This window comes from Chamaea fasciata, unplaced genomic scaffold, assembly GCF_029207755.1.
Source record: "Chamaea fasciata isolate MVZ Bird 193981 ecotype frontalis unplaced genomic scaffold, bChaFas1.0.hap1 SCAF_2, whole genome shotgun sequence".
Taxonomy (NCBI): Eukaryota; Metazoa; Chordata; class Aves; order Passeriformes; family Sylviidae; genus Chamaea; species Chamaea fasciata.
Window position 1 is genome coordinate 47,348,557 of NW_027094087.1, and position 17,371 is coordinate 47,365,927.

The following is a 17,371-nucleotide window of genomic DNA, read 5'->3' on the forward strand; positions in this document are numbered from 1 at the left end:
AGAGATTCCACCTAATGTACCATTCCATTCTGGATATAAGGCAAGTGGGAAAGCTTTCTATGTGCTGCCACTGAGGTGCTAAACTCACTGGTTCACTCTCTTTCCGTAAGGAGCAGAGAGTTTGACAGGGACAGAGTCCCTTACAGCACTCCAGAAATATCAGGATCAGAACTGGAGCCCAGTAGTGTTTATCTGTCTGGACATAGTGAGCAAATCTGGATATTGTTGTCCAGTAGAGTGTGGAAGCAGGGCTCTAAATAGGCTGAAAAAAAGCTGTGTGGGGAAGGGAATGATTAGCTTGGGTGTCCAAACTACCTTGGCATGGGTGCACCTTGGTAAGCTGTGGGGACAGAGCACCGGCAGCTTGGACAAATTGTTGTTGTCCTGGGAAAAATGAGCACCGTCTGACACTGTAGTAGAAGGAGACAAGAAGATACAGATATTGAACAAATATGTTGTCATAGGATAAATATGGGTTTGAAGCATTCAGCAGGGAGACAGCTGCTCCCAATCCCCTGACTTACTGTGCCGTACAGGTCTGTGTATGGCGCGTGCATTTTGAAAGACAAGGGAAGGATTAATATGCCGTCAGTTGGTTCAAAAACCTGATCATCTTTCTAAATCAGGTATGGGTCTAAATGAGAAAGAAGATCTAGCAGTGCCATTAGAAACCCATTTCTCCTTCTCTAGTATTCTGAATGTTATGGTCATGATGATTTTAATCACTTCTTACTTGTTAGATCTTTACGAGTGAGAAAACTTGCTCTGTAAATGTACTCTGGCTGATCTTGTCCAGCTTGCATCAAGTCTTCAATATCTGGATTTTTTGCAACTGTTCTTTAGCAAAGCAAAAGGCTGAGGACACAGTGTTTGTGACATTGCTTTCCTGGGACCTGAGGGACAATAAAGGTGTGGAATCAAATGGGGAAATGGACTGATTTTCCTTGACTTGATAAAACTGTTGGAAAACAGTGGTGTGAATTCTGAGACATAGTCACTGGGTTACTTCACTAGAGTAAGAACTTCACGCTTTCTGATTGTCTTCAGTATCAGCCTTTCATTGTACTCTGATACCATGAAGTACACAAGATAGTGTGTACATAAATATTTTAAGCAAGTGTGCTTTAATGGATTTGAATGGTCCTTGCTGGAGCTGGAGACAGGTTTATGGGATGAGCAGCTTCAAACGGCTCAAAAATGGGATGTGTGAGATACAAATCATTCTGGGCAAGTGGTCAATCATATCCCTTGTATAACAGAGTGGGAGAGAAGTGCCGAGCTCATTGCTCTACAAACAGGTCCAATGCCTCTGCTTTGTGCTGGGCAGTGTGAGGACTCTGGTTTTGTCTCCACAGACCTCAACATGGAGAGATGGAAGAAGCTGCTCAGAGAGAAGGAGGAGCTGGAGAGGCACTTCAAGGAGGAGGGGAGGCAGGTCCGCAGGCAGCAGCAGAAGGAGATGCAGGCGCTGGAGCAGCGGCTGCAGGATGAGTACCATGCCAAGAAGGAGAGACTGCAGGAGCAGCACAGGCTGCAGCTGGAACAAGCCAAATTGCAGCATCAGGATCAGGTCAGTCTCCACCTGTTGCCTTTGAAGAGGAGTCCATGGTAGTACTGATGGGGTTTAGGTAATGAAATATATTGAACATTTCAACATGAAGACACTGGTAATGAGTTATGAGTGGAAAAATGTAATCCTGAATATCTTTACTGCTCTTTCTATTAGTTCTACTTTTTTCCTACACACTAGTCTGTTACATTACCATGTCTCGCCTTCATATGCTTGCTGGTGTTTTACAATAAAAATATTAAGATTAGCTCTGCTGCCCACACCTGCTTGTTCCTCAACCCACCTATAATGGTAAATTTATGACTAAAACCAAGGGTTATAAGAACCTGTTCCACACAAGTACGGCCAGCAGAGCCAGCCCACTGTTATTTGCTAAGGGCAATACAGTGAAGTGATAGCACCCATGCAACACCTGCAGCATAAACATCAAGCATGTGATACACTCCGGGTCCCCTGATTGCTGCCCCACCATTCAGTCTAATTTCTTGGACCGTGCATTCCAGGTGTTTCTCCTTGCTTTGCTTTCTGTGTGTAGACAGGAGTATTCTCACAAGCAACTACTATTACCTGGTTTTGTTAGAGCAAACACTATAACTCTATGCAACTGGGCTGTTTTGTCCTGGACAAACTACTTATTTCTGTTCATGAACTGATTTCTAAAGATGTATTAGAAGGTGCTATCAAATAGCATGTTCTAAATGTTTCATGTTCTAAATCAGATTTTTCAAAAAATTTCTCTGTAAACGGTTAGAACCTATGCTGAGCCATGTCTTTTTGTTCCCATTTCAGTTTATGCAAGTTGGTTTTCTTGCAATGCCCTTCAAAATATCTGCTTTTCTTTCTGATATGAAGGAGGGGTTGTGTTCCCAAAAGCCTTGACAATTTTTTTTCCTTTCACAGTGTCAGTGTGTTAGTCTGCCTGGTGGAAGATGTTTGCTCTAGCTGCAAAGGCTTACCTCTCCTGGATCACCCAACATCAGCATTTGTGAAGGAATTTGTTAATTCTTTGCTGAAATAGCTTATAGCTTAGCTCTGCTACTCTTTGAAGTGTTTCTGCAAGCTCTCAGGACAAGAACAGATGTTGGTTCTTCTCCTCTCAAGCTGATCAGTGCAAGAAAGGGTGATACAGGTCATTGTAGGACTTGACTAGAAGTGTGCTTATTTTTCTCGTGTTTTCATCTGTTGTGACTCTATTCATCATCACAGAGGAGCAGTGAAAACACATCTTTCCCTCTTTGGGGCAAATAGTTCTTAGTTTGCTCCAGAGCTCTGTGTTCCCTGATTACTGAAAATAACACAAACATTCCTCTCCATCTCTTTGAAAGTGCAGCAGTGACCCTAGTATCTCTAGAGTTTTAGCCCACATTTTCAATTCATAGTTCAGTTAGCATGATGAGTTTTAGCAGGTTTTTCCATTGAATTCCTACTCTGCTGTACACCCATCCTGTGCTGAGTGCTCTTGGATGAGTGGAGGCTGACGGGCCATGCAGGAAAGCTGCTCACCAAGGTTTCTTGGTCAAGGAAATGGAGCTCTTCCACTGTCTTGAGAAAAGCCTTGTCCTTGAGCTGCCTATCTGCATGAGGGGGATTTGAATTTGCATTCTTGAAGGCAGTAACAATAGCAAAATCCTTCTGACCACGGATCTGCATGTATTTCTGTGTCGATAAATCTAATTTGGAGGATACTCATCCCACTTTCATGGTTTCCAGTTACCGCTTAACCTTCCATGCTGTGTTGCTTCAGTCACCACTTAGTTCATTACCAGATAGCTGTTATTTGTTTGGAGACACAGTTCTTGTGTCAGGTTTTGGAGGTTCAGCTGTCTCTGAGGGGGTAGCAGGGCATGAGAGCCAAACTCCTCACAAAATGATCTTGCATGCCAGTGCATCCTCACATCTTCTTGCAGCTAAAGGCAGAATTTGCAAAGTAAAAGCTGTGATCTGTCTTGCCAGTGTTTCTCACTTGAGGTGCTCAGCTCAAGCTCTTTTGTCCAGCAGCTTACCGAACTTCTCCCACTAGAGCTTCTCTTGATTTTATTTTATTAAGCCTTAAAAATCCCACCTGAGGTACTTTTCATAGCCAGAAATAAACATGACTTTTGTTAAGTGAGGTGATCAAGCCCACAGAGTAAATTATTAGCATCCAAGAGAGCTGCTTCCCAGTGCCAAGTTGACTATCTGCCATGAAAAACTGCAGACAGGACGTCACACTGGAAGATTAGAGAGAGTCATTTGGGATGTGGCTATGAAACACACAGAAGGCAGGAAAATTCCTGTAGATAGTTTGGGACATATTTAATTTGCTTTATAGATAAATAACTTGCCAAGGATGGTGGCAACAAGGGGAGACCCCTTCACCTTCTGAGGGTGTTGGCATTGAGCATAATCACTCTAATGGGGTGCTGTTCAGTCGAGAAGCAATTAGGGTACAAATAAAGGCTTCAGCAAGGGCAAAGTAAAGAACATGGCAATGCTCATGAGGCTTCAGCTTACACACATCACATACAAGGACACTGTACTCTGGGAAAAGCCTGATGATAGTCCTTGCCCCGTTAGGAGCTCTTTGAGTCATCTGCCCCCCACCTCTCTCAGCTCTGTCATGCAATACATCAGCAGGCTGAGTCCCCATTATTTTGCAAACAGTTCTTCACTGCTGAGTTATGTCCCACATCATTATGAAAATCAGTTTGGATAATTTTAAATTCCATGTTAAATGCCCACCTTTCATTGTAAGAGCGTGTTTTCTCCAATATGGTTGGAAATTTGCCTTCTGGTGGGTTACCTACCAGAAGCCGAATTAGGGTTACCTAATATATATGTTTGACAACTAAAAGCAGTGAAATAACATTTATTCCAGTCAAGGCAAACTCAGCTGCAGTAAAGTTCTACTGTTATTTACATAACTGTGAGCAAATAAAGCTGTTTAGAGTAAAGTCACTTAGCCATGAACAGAACAGCTGTTTCACTGTAAATGTAAAATAGTTTGTTCCTCTGTCTTGCCACATATCACAGATAGTATTGTGTTAAATGTAGGGAATAAAACCACTGTGGTTACAAACCCCGGAAAAGCATTGCATTCAGAAAGCGCTCTGGACCACTGAGTTAATCTTGATCAGGAATTCTTATTGTAGTTCCTTTAATGATTCATATCAAAAGACAATCATTAGGGATCTCACCTTGCCTTTAGCCAAGTCTAGTGACAAACAATGTACCAAAGGAGTCCCAAACCCACAGGGTGCTCTGGAACACAGGCTGCCCACAGCCCTCTTGCAGCTGCACTCCTCACTCCCATGATGGCCATGGGCTGTGTGGTCATTATTATAATTTAGATTAATGGAATGTGGAGACTTCTGAACATTTAATAAACAGCATCTCCACCTAAGGGCTTTTGGACCTTTTGCTTTCTTATGTACCTCTTCATCACCATTAAGTTAAAAGAACAAAAATACCATCAGCAGTGCCTACACACTACCACTCAAGGCACCAACATGGCAAAACTGGCTGAGGTGCTGGAAGTGTCACATTCAGTAGATCCCTTTGGTGTTTCCAGCCTACTGGAGCTCTCCAGCAGTGGCTTGACAGTGTGCCACAGCCTGTCTAACCATGTGTCCATGTCTGCATTCACTGTTGTTGGAACAGGTGGAAGATCTCACAGCTGTACATGAAGCTGCAATATCCCAGTTGGAAAATAACCACATAATGGCCATTACAGTACTGCAGGATGAGAATGAATGCAAGATTCAAGGTAAGCCAAAGACAACCCAACAGCTACACAGCTGTTCCAGAGCAGGAATTAATGCTGTGGTAACACTGTGCTTCTTCCTTCAGAGCAGATTACACAGAAAAATTGTGTTGGTGCTTTCACGTGGGGTGGACCACCAGGTTCATGCTGGGGCAGAGAGAGAGATGTCTGCAGTCTACAGCATCTAACTTTGAACTGAGATTATCTGAGGGGGGGGTCTCTGGGTCAAAGATAAGGCTTTCTCTATGTGTTGCTGAAAATAGAATCCAAATTCCACATCACTTCGCACACAAGCTTTGTCAAGAGCCTAATCCCCGGATGCGCAGGAGGATAGAGCTCTCGGGATATCTCTGAATTTAGGTGCTTAAATACCCACAGTACTCCTAAAAACAAGACTCATTATTTCCAGTAGCAAATGTCTGGCCATGCTGAGCAGGCCAAAGCCTCTCACTGATGGAAATCTGTACCTCAGCATCATTATGTTTATTTTGTGTTGCTGTTTGGCCACAGGATTGATGCTGCAGACAAAGCTCTTCCCTCCCTACCAGATCATTGTCTAAACAAATGCTTTTGTGCATGCTTTAGCTGACATTTAACAGCAATCTGTACAATCTCCCTATTTTTTTTTTCTACATTTTAAATATCTCTATTAGGTTTTCCCACATTTCCCAGACCAAGCCATATTGCTTAGCTCTGCATTGTGTCAATTAGAGACAAGGTCCAGAGCATAATGTGAACTGAGAACAGTCTATTCCCCTCTCTCAAGGGCAGAGAAGGTATCTAGCATAGCATTTGTAAATTAACATATGCGATTTTGAAAATAAATAAGTAAAAAACTGATTTTTGCTTGAGGATATTCTCATCTCTCCATTTTTTTTGGTATTTTCTGATGCTAAGATTTGGTTTTGGTTCATCAAGGGTCTGGTGGCAAAAGTCTGTGCTCCTGGTGCGGGTCTGAAATGCCCTCCTGTGCCTTGAAAAGGCACTGCAGCCGCTGCACTGGAGCGATGGAATCATTGCTGCTGTGACTGTGGCTGCTTAGCAGGGGTAGAGGGCAGAACCCATGGCCTTGGGGGTGGGGACCACAAAAATACAGTGTCAATTTCTTTAGCCATTGAACTTTATTTCACTTTGTTTATTAAACTTCTGCTTATTAGTATGCCCGGGGGAGTTATTCTAGCAGAAAAAAACTTTAATCAAGTTTTTTTGTCTTCTCTGTCTCACCACTGTAATCTGTCTCACCACTTAGCTCATCTGCCACAGCCTGGGGAGAAGCACAGTCATTTGTATTTTTGCATCTCAGGTGATGGCCCTCCTCTCTATCCCCCCAAAGAAATTGCAACTCAAGTTTTAAATGTATCCAATTTTAAGTCCCTTTATCTAGGGATACTCACTCTGAACTGGCAAATGGCCCATTGTCAGACTAACCCTTTTCAGATCAGACTGCCTGGGAGCTGAGAATTCTGAGCAGTTCTGTAAAATCAGAATCTGGTCACATAGAAACAGAGGTATCTGCAAACAGTGAAAGATCAGGAAATTCTGATTTTCAGAACAATTTACCTAAGGTCACAGAGCATATTGCTATCAGTTTCCTATTCCATATCCACGTCCTAAAACTGCATCCTAAATTGCGCTTGGCTCACGACATGTGTGCTCTCAGGCTCTGGTTTGCTGGACTTCGCTCACTAATGTCATGTCTGTGTAACTTCTCCAGAACTGAATACTGCTCACAAACTGGAAAAGGCACAACTAGAAGAGACTTTTGAAAAGTTGCGTCTGTCACTCCAGGTTAGCAGTTCCTTTATTTCCCACCCTGTAATGGTGCTGGGGAGCAGCTGATGGGGCAGCCCCGGACACGCTGCCCACTGCCAGCACACCAGGCTGTTGCCTCTTGCCAGCTCTGGTACTTCTGCTGCCCTACCTGTCCTAACTCTGGCACCTGCAGTGGCTGTGGGCATCACCTTGTCTGCATGGTACCTGCCAGCTGGCACCCCCCGAGGTCAGAAACAACGACCTCTCCTTGCCTGTCCCTGTGCCTGTGTTTGTGCTCTAAACTCCTCCCTGCTGCCTGAATGTGGGAAAGCCGGTCCCACACTGCAGACACATCTCCAGTCCCACCGGAGGGCAGTGCAGTCCCTGATGTGAGTTGCCCCAGGGCTGGGCCTGCTGTGCAGCCAGGCTGTGGATGGCCAGGGTCAGCACATAGCAGTTCCCACATCCCACTGTATAACACCAAGGTCAAAGTCGTCTAATCCTTCTAAAAACTCTGTGCTGTTCTCACTCCCTAGATGAAGAAATCACAAGGAGTGGAGGGCAGACCTGTGCCCTTGTGACACAAGCTAAGTTTGGAAATATGTGAAAAAGTAAAGATGCCACAGCAAATAATGCAAGCCCTGTTTGTTTTCACAGGCAGAGGTTAATTACAATTTTTAAATGCCCTGACTAGCAGATATTGTTGCACTGCTGCAACAGCTCGAGGCATGTCAGCAGTTTTGTAATAAGGGCTGATGTAATGTTCCAGACAAGAAATCACAACTGTGAAAGATAAAAATACCATGTACACAGCAACTGTGGATTTTACCAGTGTTGTATAGACAGAAATGCCTTTGATGGTAACAGAAATATGATTGCTTAAAATAACATGTTGTTCCCATGTATAGCCCTGAGATGAAATGATGAGAATTTAAATCCCACAGCATTAACTCATCATTGCTTGTTACCATGTTAGAAAGGGGAAGGAAACAGGTATCTCCCGCCTCATTTGGACTCAAAGGACCACACAAAAGCATGTGATACAAATGCCAGCTCTTCCAAGGAAGGACATGTCTGTACTCATCCAGCACGAGGTGATGGAGTGATGTAGCATCAGCCACATTCAGCATCAGCCACAGGTGTTACAGGGATTTTGTGATTCCCTGAGGCTTATCAAATACCCCATTCTAGGTTCAAGTGGCCTTACATAAAAAAATATCACCTTACAGGAATGCCTAAGCCTTATTTAGTTCCCTGGCAGTTTGGCAGTACAGACTGACCTGTGTGAAAGTAAGTGGGCTGATAACACAGTTGATGTTCTAATTGGTGTGTTTCCCCCCCCAGGACCAGATAGACACCCTCACCTTCCAGAATCAATCTCTTAAGGCCAAAGCAGACCGGTTTGAAGAGGCTCTGAAGAAAAACACTGAGGAACAGCTGAAGGTAGATGACCACTCTAACTATATCAAGATACTGTGTCAAGATACATTTCTAAGTATTACGCATCACCTGATTCAATGAAGAGCAATTGAATCATCACTCCAGGGACAGTGGGCAGGTCCCAGCTGAGACCCCAGATATTGAGCTCTGAGGAAGAGACACAAATCTTAGCCAAAGGGGTGTCAAGGAGACAATATCAGGGGTCAAAGGGGCTGCAGAGGACCAGGTCCAGGTAGATTTTCACACCACTGATTCTCCTAAACCACAGGGTTACATTAAGGAATCTCTCTCTTATGGCTGAAGATGTATGTATGACTGACATATCCAAATCCCTGATACATTTCCTAGATTGTGCAAGCTCCGTATCTACACTTAGAAAAAGATCTGAAGAGCTTAAAACATGTTCTGGAAATGAAGAACCACCATATTCACCAACAGGAGAAGATGATAATGGAGCTAGAAAAACAGGTGAGTTGTCATTTTTCCTACAGAGGAGACATTACGGAGGTAAAGGAAAAGTTTGGTTACAGCAGATGAACTTAAGAGAGGTGAGCACATACATGAGGTTGGGGCAAGACACAGTCAAAGAGGTTCACATCCATTGATCTGGATTGCTTCTTCATACAGTACCTGCTCAGCATGGTAGGTTAGACAGCAAGGTGAGAGGTGGAGAAAGAATGGAGGAATGGGAAATTTGTGGTAATCCAGGGTACACCAGCCTGCACCATATGCCCCTACAGGAGTCAGGTGGCCTTTTAGGGCTGCAGAGGGCACATGGAGGAAGATTGAGCCATGGTGTGTCTTGCTGCTCCTCCTGCAAGCATTTAGGGAGCCATGTGTGGATTAGCAATACTCAGCAAGCAGTCCCCAGCAAGGCTTGCTCTAGAAAAGGTCTTTCCAGCCTTCCAGTAATGCTTTTCTGCAGGCTATGTTGTTTTCTCATCCTTTGCTAGTGGGATTCCCTAATGAAGAACTCCCCAGTTCACCATCAATTACATTTTTTGTGGGAATGGGGATTCATTTTGTACAGCATAACCTGCAGTGACAATAAAATAGTGTGGTGACAGGATGAGGCAATACCTCAGCTGGGAGCTGTGGCAGCTGGTTCAGCACAGCATTCAGCAAGATTTGTTTCCATTTACAGGGAAATTTGAGAACTGATGATTATTTTGCTGAACAGATGCTTTAGTAAGTGGATGTAGAGAAAAGTGCCTCTTTGCAACTGAAGCTTGTTATCTCTGCTCCTTCCAATGTGCTACTCTTGGAGCTAAGCCAGCATTTGGAATTACTAGGAAAAAAAAAATCCCAAAAAACAGCCTATATAATTCCTGGTCATTTAGCTGCTTTTGCTCATTAAACACATACAAGTGCACAGTCCTGCTCCTGCCCTTTATCACAGTAAAACACTGGGTCTGCTGTGGCCCAAAGGCACAACAGCTTTCCATTTCAAGATACACCTTTGTAAGTGCCAGAACACCTACAGAGCATCCCCAAATGCTCTGGTGCCTCACAAAGGAGCAAGAGGGCATTTCAAACATAGGGACAGTCTTGGCTCCTTGGCAGCTGAAAGGGAGGCTGGAAATGAAGGTGGCATGGCTGCTACTTGTGAAAACTATTGAAAAAGCAGAGAGAGAGCCCATTATGGTGATTCTTCTCTCAGAGCATTTCAAAACAGGGCCAGAATCCATGTGCTGCTGTAACAAAATAAAATGGGACAGACCAGAATATCTGAGACTCAGGAGTAGCCTTTACAATTATCTGCACAGACCAGAAAACACAACCAAAAACTGATGTTTCCACCATTAAGTGTGAGTTATTGCTATCCCCAGTCACACTATTTTGCTTCTTTATAAAAGGTTGGGAAATTCAATAACCAAGCTCACACGGAGATAAGGTTACCCTGTGCAATCTTGTTTTCTTTCAAAAGTGTTGAATTCAGCAAAATTCGAACTGCTGGAAAACCAAGGACTAAGGTGATAAAGTGTGTTAAATTCCAGTCTTGGGGAAAACAGGGCACCTGAGGCTGTGGAACATGCCTGTAAACAGCTTACTGATGTTCTAATGCTCTGCTACTGATGTCCTCAAATTCTGCCCGTGAACTGTGCTGAATAAAAGCTACCTGGGCTTGGGATAGGATTAATTTCAATGAATTACAGCTTAAAGTTAAATGTCTGGTTTAAGCCTGTCATTTAAGCCGACATTATCAGCAGTAGTGAGAAGAGTCTCCAGAGGCCAGCCCACCTTATGAGAATGCAGCAGCACTCTTAAGGCTACTGCTGGGCATCATCTGCCCTGGTGGGTGACTCTTTCCTCTCCATAACTAAGGAATCATAATCCTGGAGGCTGGATGTCAGACTGTAATGTCTGGAAGATGTGCATGATCCCATCTTGAACTCCTCCTTCATCACTAGACTGACCACTCATACCACAGTGCTGGGCAACTTTCTGTGCTGGGTGCTCCTCAAGTGACACCAGCACTTTCTCCAATATCTGGTAACGCTGGCTCCTTGGGGGACAAAAGTTGTGGGGGCACCACTGAAGAAAACATCTATTTGTGCTGAACAAAACTAAGACCCTCCTCCTCCGTTATAAGTAAGGGCTGGTTCAGCTCTGCCCCTGCTCAGTGCTCTGCTGATGGCCCCAGGTACTTCACCAGTATGATGTGATGGTGTGAGTCAGATCTCTTAAGCCTCAGTTGCAGTCAAGAAAACCACCTCCACCTATCCTCAAATTCTAGAAGTTGCTCCACAGACTAATATAGAACAAATTATCTTGCATCAAGTGCTGAGTGTTCTTCAGATTTAACAAATCTTCTTTTGCTGCAGGTTGAAAAAAATTTAAAACTGGAAGAAAAAATCACCATGCTGCAACAGCAGAACGAAGAACTCAGAGCCAGGATTGAGCAAAATACTGTCATAACAAGGTTTGTGCTGGTATTTGCAATCTGTCTGAACTTGAAAGGAGACCCCAGGTCTTAATTGTCCAAGGCTGACACTTATTTCAGAAGGGGAAAAGCTTATTTCCTTCTGAAAATGTATTTGTATTCTGCTCTGCTTGTTTTATTAAAAAAAATATTTTTATATTGGGGTTTGCTTCCTTTAACATAAGGAAGGGCATGTATCTGTCTATGTATTTCCATGATTTTGACAGGCTGCTGAGAACAAGCTTGCCACTGGTTCTGATCACAGTATCAGTGCCCTGAGAGCTGTTAGTCAGTGGGTAATGAGGATGTGAAATGGGAAAAATTTGGGAAGAACATCCTAATGATGCCATTGTCATCCAGGCAGGATTAACCTTTGACAGGTTTTTTCATCAGCACTGCCTTTTTGCAACCTTGTCACAATATGACAAGGGTGACAAGGCTCCTTGTTAGGTGACATGTAAAGACCAGGGTAGGACAGTCCCTGTCCCAGAGAGTTTATATCATACTGTAAGGCTGGAGACCACAGTTGGAGCCAGCGAGAAGGGGTGCCAGAGGGAGAAACTAGAGCTGGTCTTGTCCCAGCACTGCAGCTACCTAGCTGTCATTGCATCCAGAAATGATGCCACTGGTCAAAAATTTAATTTTTAGCCAATTTTTTAAACTGTCAGTGTCTCATCTCTGATTTTAGGTTTTGTTTTTCTCATGCCTCATTTCTTAATGACTCAGCCTTTTGAAATTGTCTCCACCATGTAGATATTCTTAAAAGGCGGCATTGTTTGTACTAACATTCAGATCGGGGTGAGGATTATGTTTTCTCTCACCTGATTGTAAACACCTAGTAGTACACGTCTCACTGTCTGAGGGGGGTGTCTACAGCATTTCTGTTCTGGGGGAAGAAAACTGGGTATTTTTAAGGTCTGGTTCACCAGAGTGTTTGAGACACCTGCTTTTGGGCTAGATGAATTGTGGCCTGGAAGTGGCAGTCTCTCTCCACGCCTGACAGCAGCCAGGGTGCCTGGTTCAGTGCTTGGCATCTCTGCATTGCAGCTCCCTGTCTCTGGCTGGGAGAACAGCACCCTTCCTCCACTCCCTGCTGGCATCCAGCTGCAGCACTTTGCTTGTTGCCTGCAACTGTGTAGGTACTGCTTTCAAAAACGCCTTTTAGGAGAAATTCTGAATTCAAGGTCAGCCTGGGAAGTCAACTTCAAGGAGAATAATTTTCAACAAGTAACTCCTTGGGGACAGCTGTGGGGCAGCTCCAGGGACAGCCAGGGCTTTAAAGCTGGAGTTATTAAAGCATGCATTTTCCTGGCAGCAGTAACCACTCTGACTGCTGATTTCTGTTGTACTGGCACTGCCTGGGAAGTGCAGCATGAACGAGCTCAGGGAGCTGCCCTGGATTAGAGCTATTTCTGCCAGCTTGCAGTCTGGGTGCCCAAGTGGCTGTGGCAGCCCAGCAACAGTGAGGGGAGGGAGGGGAGACAGAGCAAAGCCAGGCTCTGCAGCACCATCAGGAGGGGGTCCCAGAGGCACTGGGGTGTGAGGGGTGAACCACAGAGATATTTCCGATTAAGGACAAGGGCAGGTACAAAGGGAAAGAGCCTTTCAGGTAGATGATGACCCAGTTTTGGATGTGGGAACTACACAGAGCCCCTGCTAGGACTTCCCCAAGCACTTGAACAGATCATCTGATCTCCTAGCATTTTAGATCCTCCCTCCAAATCAACCAGCATTTTTTTGGTCCTTTGGATTGGGGATGTCTGAAGAATGATAGTTGCCAACCCCCAAGAGATAAAAGTGGGTCTGCTAGCCACTGCTCCACAGGTCAGAACTTTTGGGGACTGGGAGAAGAAAGAGATGTATTCTTGATTACCTGAGCGACATTTCTGTAGGAATTGAGGCTAAAAAAGCAAATTCTTAAAAAATGTCTTTTAAACAAAATCAAAAATGCCAGTCCCACCCTCTTACAGACTTCTGGTGAGTGGACCAGCAGTCCATGACATCAGCTACAGCCCTCAGGCAATACCCAGAAAAGCAGTTGTACAGAATTTTTTGTATGCATCCAAAATCCACACCCAGCTGCTGCTGAACACTGAAACCACCCAGGGGAAGGTTGGGTTCCTCCTTCTTCATTTCTATAAAATCCTAAACTGCCAGTAAATCAGGCTAGGTGCCTGCCCAGAGCTGCCACGGGTTGATCACATGAGGAGCTGGCTCTTGCCCAAGTGTAGTGGGGCTGCAGAATCCTGGTGCTTCTGCACGCATCCTTTGGCACATAGGTGTTGTCAGCACATGCCCAAAACACACCTCTATCAGGTCCCACAGTCTGCTTGCCCTGTCCCATTTGTTTCAAAACCTGGCTAATGAGTGCAGACTCACTAAGGCTGTAGTGCCCATAGGAGACTTCTATGCCCATAGGAGATTTCCATGCCCCAGCTCAAAAAAAGCCATTAAGTTACTGGGCATTCTGGGGAGAACACCTCCCTGGTCATTACTGGTGAAGTTTCTCTAGGGATGCCGTCAGGAATAGAGGCAATTTTGGGACCAAGGACGAAAGAGCTGGAGCAGGACCCATAACCTCATGACCTTTTAGAGAGTAGAGGGAAAGCCTTTAAGCTGAGCTGTGTCCTGCATCAGGGCATCAGCTGAAATTCAGAGCATGGCAAGGTCAGACTGTTTTTCCTTCGCATACTGTAGCAGCGAGTTGAAAAAATCATGGATGCAACTGCTGCCACCCCTCTTGGCACTTACTCTGTCACTCCACAAGTGCCACAAGGCCAGGGAGAAAGGCTGGGGGCTCATCCCACCTAAGCTTTGGCAGCTGAGGTGCCTCAAAGAGGTGTAGAGCAAAGACAGGGGTGCATCTGGAAGCAGAATCAGACACTGGGGGAAAGCTGGGACTTGTGGAGATTACTTTCTCACTCAGCAGTGATCTGGGCACAACTGTGCCACAGCTTTGGCAGCTCAGCTGCAGCCCTAGAGGCAGGGGAAGGGGAAGGGGAGGTGAAGGAAAGGGATGAGGTGCTCAGTGTCCTGCCTGGCCCTGGCTGCATGAATGCCACCATCTTTGCCCTGGAGTGCCTAACAGGTTGTCCTGCTTCTCTCTCCAGACAACTGTCAGAGGAGAATGCAAATCTTCAAGAATATGTTGAGAAAGAAGTGGAGGAGAAGAAGAAGCTCAGCAGGACTAACGAGGAGCTCCTCTGGAAGCTGCAGGAGGGAGATGCCGTGAGCCCTGTCAAACTCCCACCCGCACCGTCCACTCCTTTTTATCGCTGCTCATCAGGGAACTCCTCTCTAGCAAAAGTCAGAACCTTGAGGCGATGAATCAGCAGCTCTGTGCCGAAGGTTCCCTGCCTTTTATGCATTTCCAATCTGCAAATTGTTACCATCCAAGGAAGTACTACCATCAACAGGCGCCCAGGGTTCATGGCTGCAAGCATGTTCAGTAGCTGCATAGCTTTACACTAGGCAGGGTACTCTTAGAGTCCCCATATAGAAACTCTTGGTTCTGACATGTTGATTAGGGTAGCAAAAAAGATAGCCAAGAACTACAACAGCAGAAGGTTAAGACGGCAGAAGTCTTAGTTTGATGTGTGAACATTTTACCTACGGTTAGAGCCAAAAGTTGGGAAATGCTCTATTAATGGTTCATCAGAATGAACTTTTGCTGCAGTATTTCAGGTTAGTTAAAAATATAGTTCAAGTTGTGAATATTTCTGTGTATGTGTCTGTGTTTATATACTTGTATGTATTGTACCTTTATACCTATATATAGACGCACACACACATATATGTAGTTGCAGATGTTCTGAATTACATTTTTTATATTATTGGATACTATTAAGTGCTGATATATTTTCATTACAGTCAGCAGTTTTCTAACTCGTGCCTAAGACTTGTATCTAAAGAAAATGCATTTCTGTTTAGCCTCCCAGGAATATTTATACCCAACCTAGAAGAAAGTTACACAGAAGTAGAAGCGCCTTCCAAGTGACCACCAAGTGGTACTCTATGTAACATGAACACCAGCGAATTTGAAATTCTAAGACAGTACTGCCTTCAAAACCATCACCTTTGCATTGAACACCAGAAAAGATATGCATACCATCCACTTGCTTTTTAACTCTTAGCATTGATATTGTAAGTGGAGATAGGCTAGAGATGAGAAAACTGAGAGTTTTAGGAAATTTGGTAGAGGTTACTGGTTAACATGCTTCAATTTTACTGTCTTTATTTCAATCCTAGTCAGATTTTATCTTGTTTTACCTTGTCGTGGTTAGGATGCAATCAAAATCTCTGGCTGTAGGTTTCTGTCCATTTTGTTTTATTTCAAGTCCCGGAAGCAAGGAGGAGAAAATAAGTTGTTTATCCTTGACCTTTGCTGGATGAGAGGTTTCCAATAGTAAGATGAGATACTCAGCATCTGCTAGGGCTCTAGCTTCCTTCCACCTCAAATGCCAAGTAGAGCATAGCCAACTTCATAGGTGCAGATGAGGTCAGAATTTCTTTCCTTCCACATATCTGCATTATTTCACATTGCTACAGCTTACCCAGAGTTACAGAGCACTTTGAAGATTCATGGAAATGAGTGGCTAAACTACCTTTAACTTTCCCATCTGGAAGCAAAAATATTCACCCAGGCTTGGGGTGACCTCCCACCTGAGGGGATGGTGAGGCCAAGGATTCGTAGGGGTGAGACTGTTTGCAGGGCCCTCATGGGCTTTGCTAACTAGATAAAAATATCCCTGAGCATAATTTAAAAAACAAAGAGATCTGTGGGATGCTTTCCTACCCATCTGGCCGCTCTGCGCACTGGGGTCAAAGTCAGCAGGGCGACAGTACCTGGAGGAGACCCCTGAGGTGCAGGAGTGCTGCAGGGATGGTGGCTTTCTCACCCCGGTGTGTGGTGGCACCAGCAGGCCCTGCACACACAGGGGTGGCATTGCACAGCCCTGCCATCCTGCTCGAGTGGGAGCTGTGCTTCAGCTTTCCTGGGAAATACTCAGGATTCACAGGCTGCAGCTTAGATACAGCTTCAACCACCATCAAAGCACCTGTGGCCTGTTCCACAGTGTTAAAAAGAAAGATGATTTTTTTTCTCCTTTTTAGAGAAATTTATTTTTGTAGCAGCTTTTGCATGGTACTGTGATACTGAGTAAATTGAGCATCTTGTTAGAATAGATCACACCACCCCAGCTACTACTGTTGAAATGCATTGCTAGATTTTAGTGTGTCCAGCAAGTACAACCTGAAAGATAGATACCTAGCATGCACATGCACACAAAGCCCCTTCTTGCCAAGTACAACTTTAATCATTTTGATACTTGCTAACTGCACAGCTATTTGCAACACCTACAGCATTGTCATCTTTCATTCCACCGATATAATTCTGATACAGGGAGATCACAGACTCATAGGGTGATTTGGGTTAGAAGGGAACTTTTAGACTATCTAGTCCAGTCCCCACTGCCATGGGCAAGGACACTTTCCACTAGATCAGGTTGCTCAGACCTTCATCCAACCTGGCCTTGAACACTTCCAGAAATGGGGCATCCACAACTTCTTTGGGCAACCTGTTCCAGTATCCTACCACTCTTATTGTAAAAATTCTCTTCCTTATGTCCAATCTAAACCTATCCTCTTTCAGTTTAAAAATGTTGTCCCTTGTCCTATCACTACAGGCCCTGGTAAAATCTCTCTCTCCATTTTTCTTAGAAGCCCCCCTTTGAGGTTTCTGGAAGGCTGTAAGAAGATCTCCCCTGAGTCTTCTCTTCTCCAGGCTGAACAACTCCAAGTGCCTCAGCCTGTCTCCAAAGCTGAGGTGCTCCAGCCCTCTAAGATTTTTGTGGCCCTCCTCTAGACCCACTCCAATACGTCCATGTGCTTCTTATCCCCAGAACTGGATGTAGCACTCCAAGCTGGGTCTCACAAGAGTGGAGTA

The 17,371-nt window shown here is 44.6% G+C and overlaps 1 protein-coding gene across 3 annotated transcripts in view; it reads left to right on the forward strand.

Moving 5' to 3' along the window:
- MTUS2 (microtubule associated scaffold protein 2) overlaps window positions 1-15,254 on the forward strand; it is a 232,592-nt gene extending 217,338 nt beyond the window's left edge. For all 3 annotated transcript variants that reach the window (XM_066175947.1, XM_066175949.1, XM_066175948.1), the window contains 7 exons: window positions 1,356-1,570; window positions 5,210-5,315; window positions 7,027-7,100; window positions 8,409-8,507; window positions 8,853-8,972; window positions 11,330-11,427; window positions 14,538-15,254. In XM_066175947.1, coding sequence (XP_066032044.1) covers window positions 1,356-1,570; window positions 5,210-5,315; window positions 7,027-7,100; window positions 8,409-8,507; window positions 8,853-8,972; window positions 11,330-11,427; window positions 14,538-14,754 — 929 coding nt within the window. In that variant the 3' untranslated portion in view covers window positions 14,755-15,254. The remainder of the gene's footprint in view (window positions 1-1,355; window positions 1,571-5,209; window positions 5,316-7,026; window positions 7,101-8,408; window positions 8,508-8,852; window positions 8,973-11,329; window positions 11,428-14,537) is intronic.
- Window positions 15,255-17,371: the final 2,117 nt, after the last annotated feature.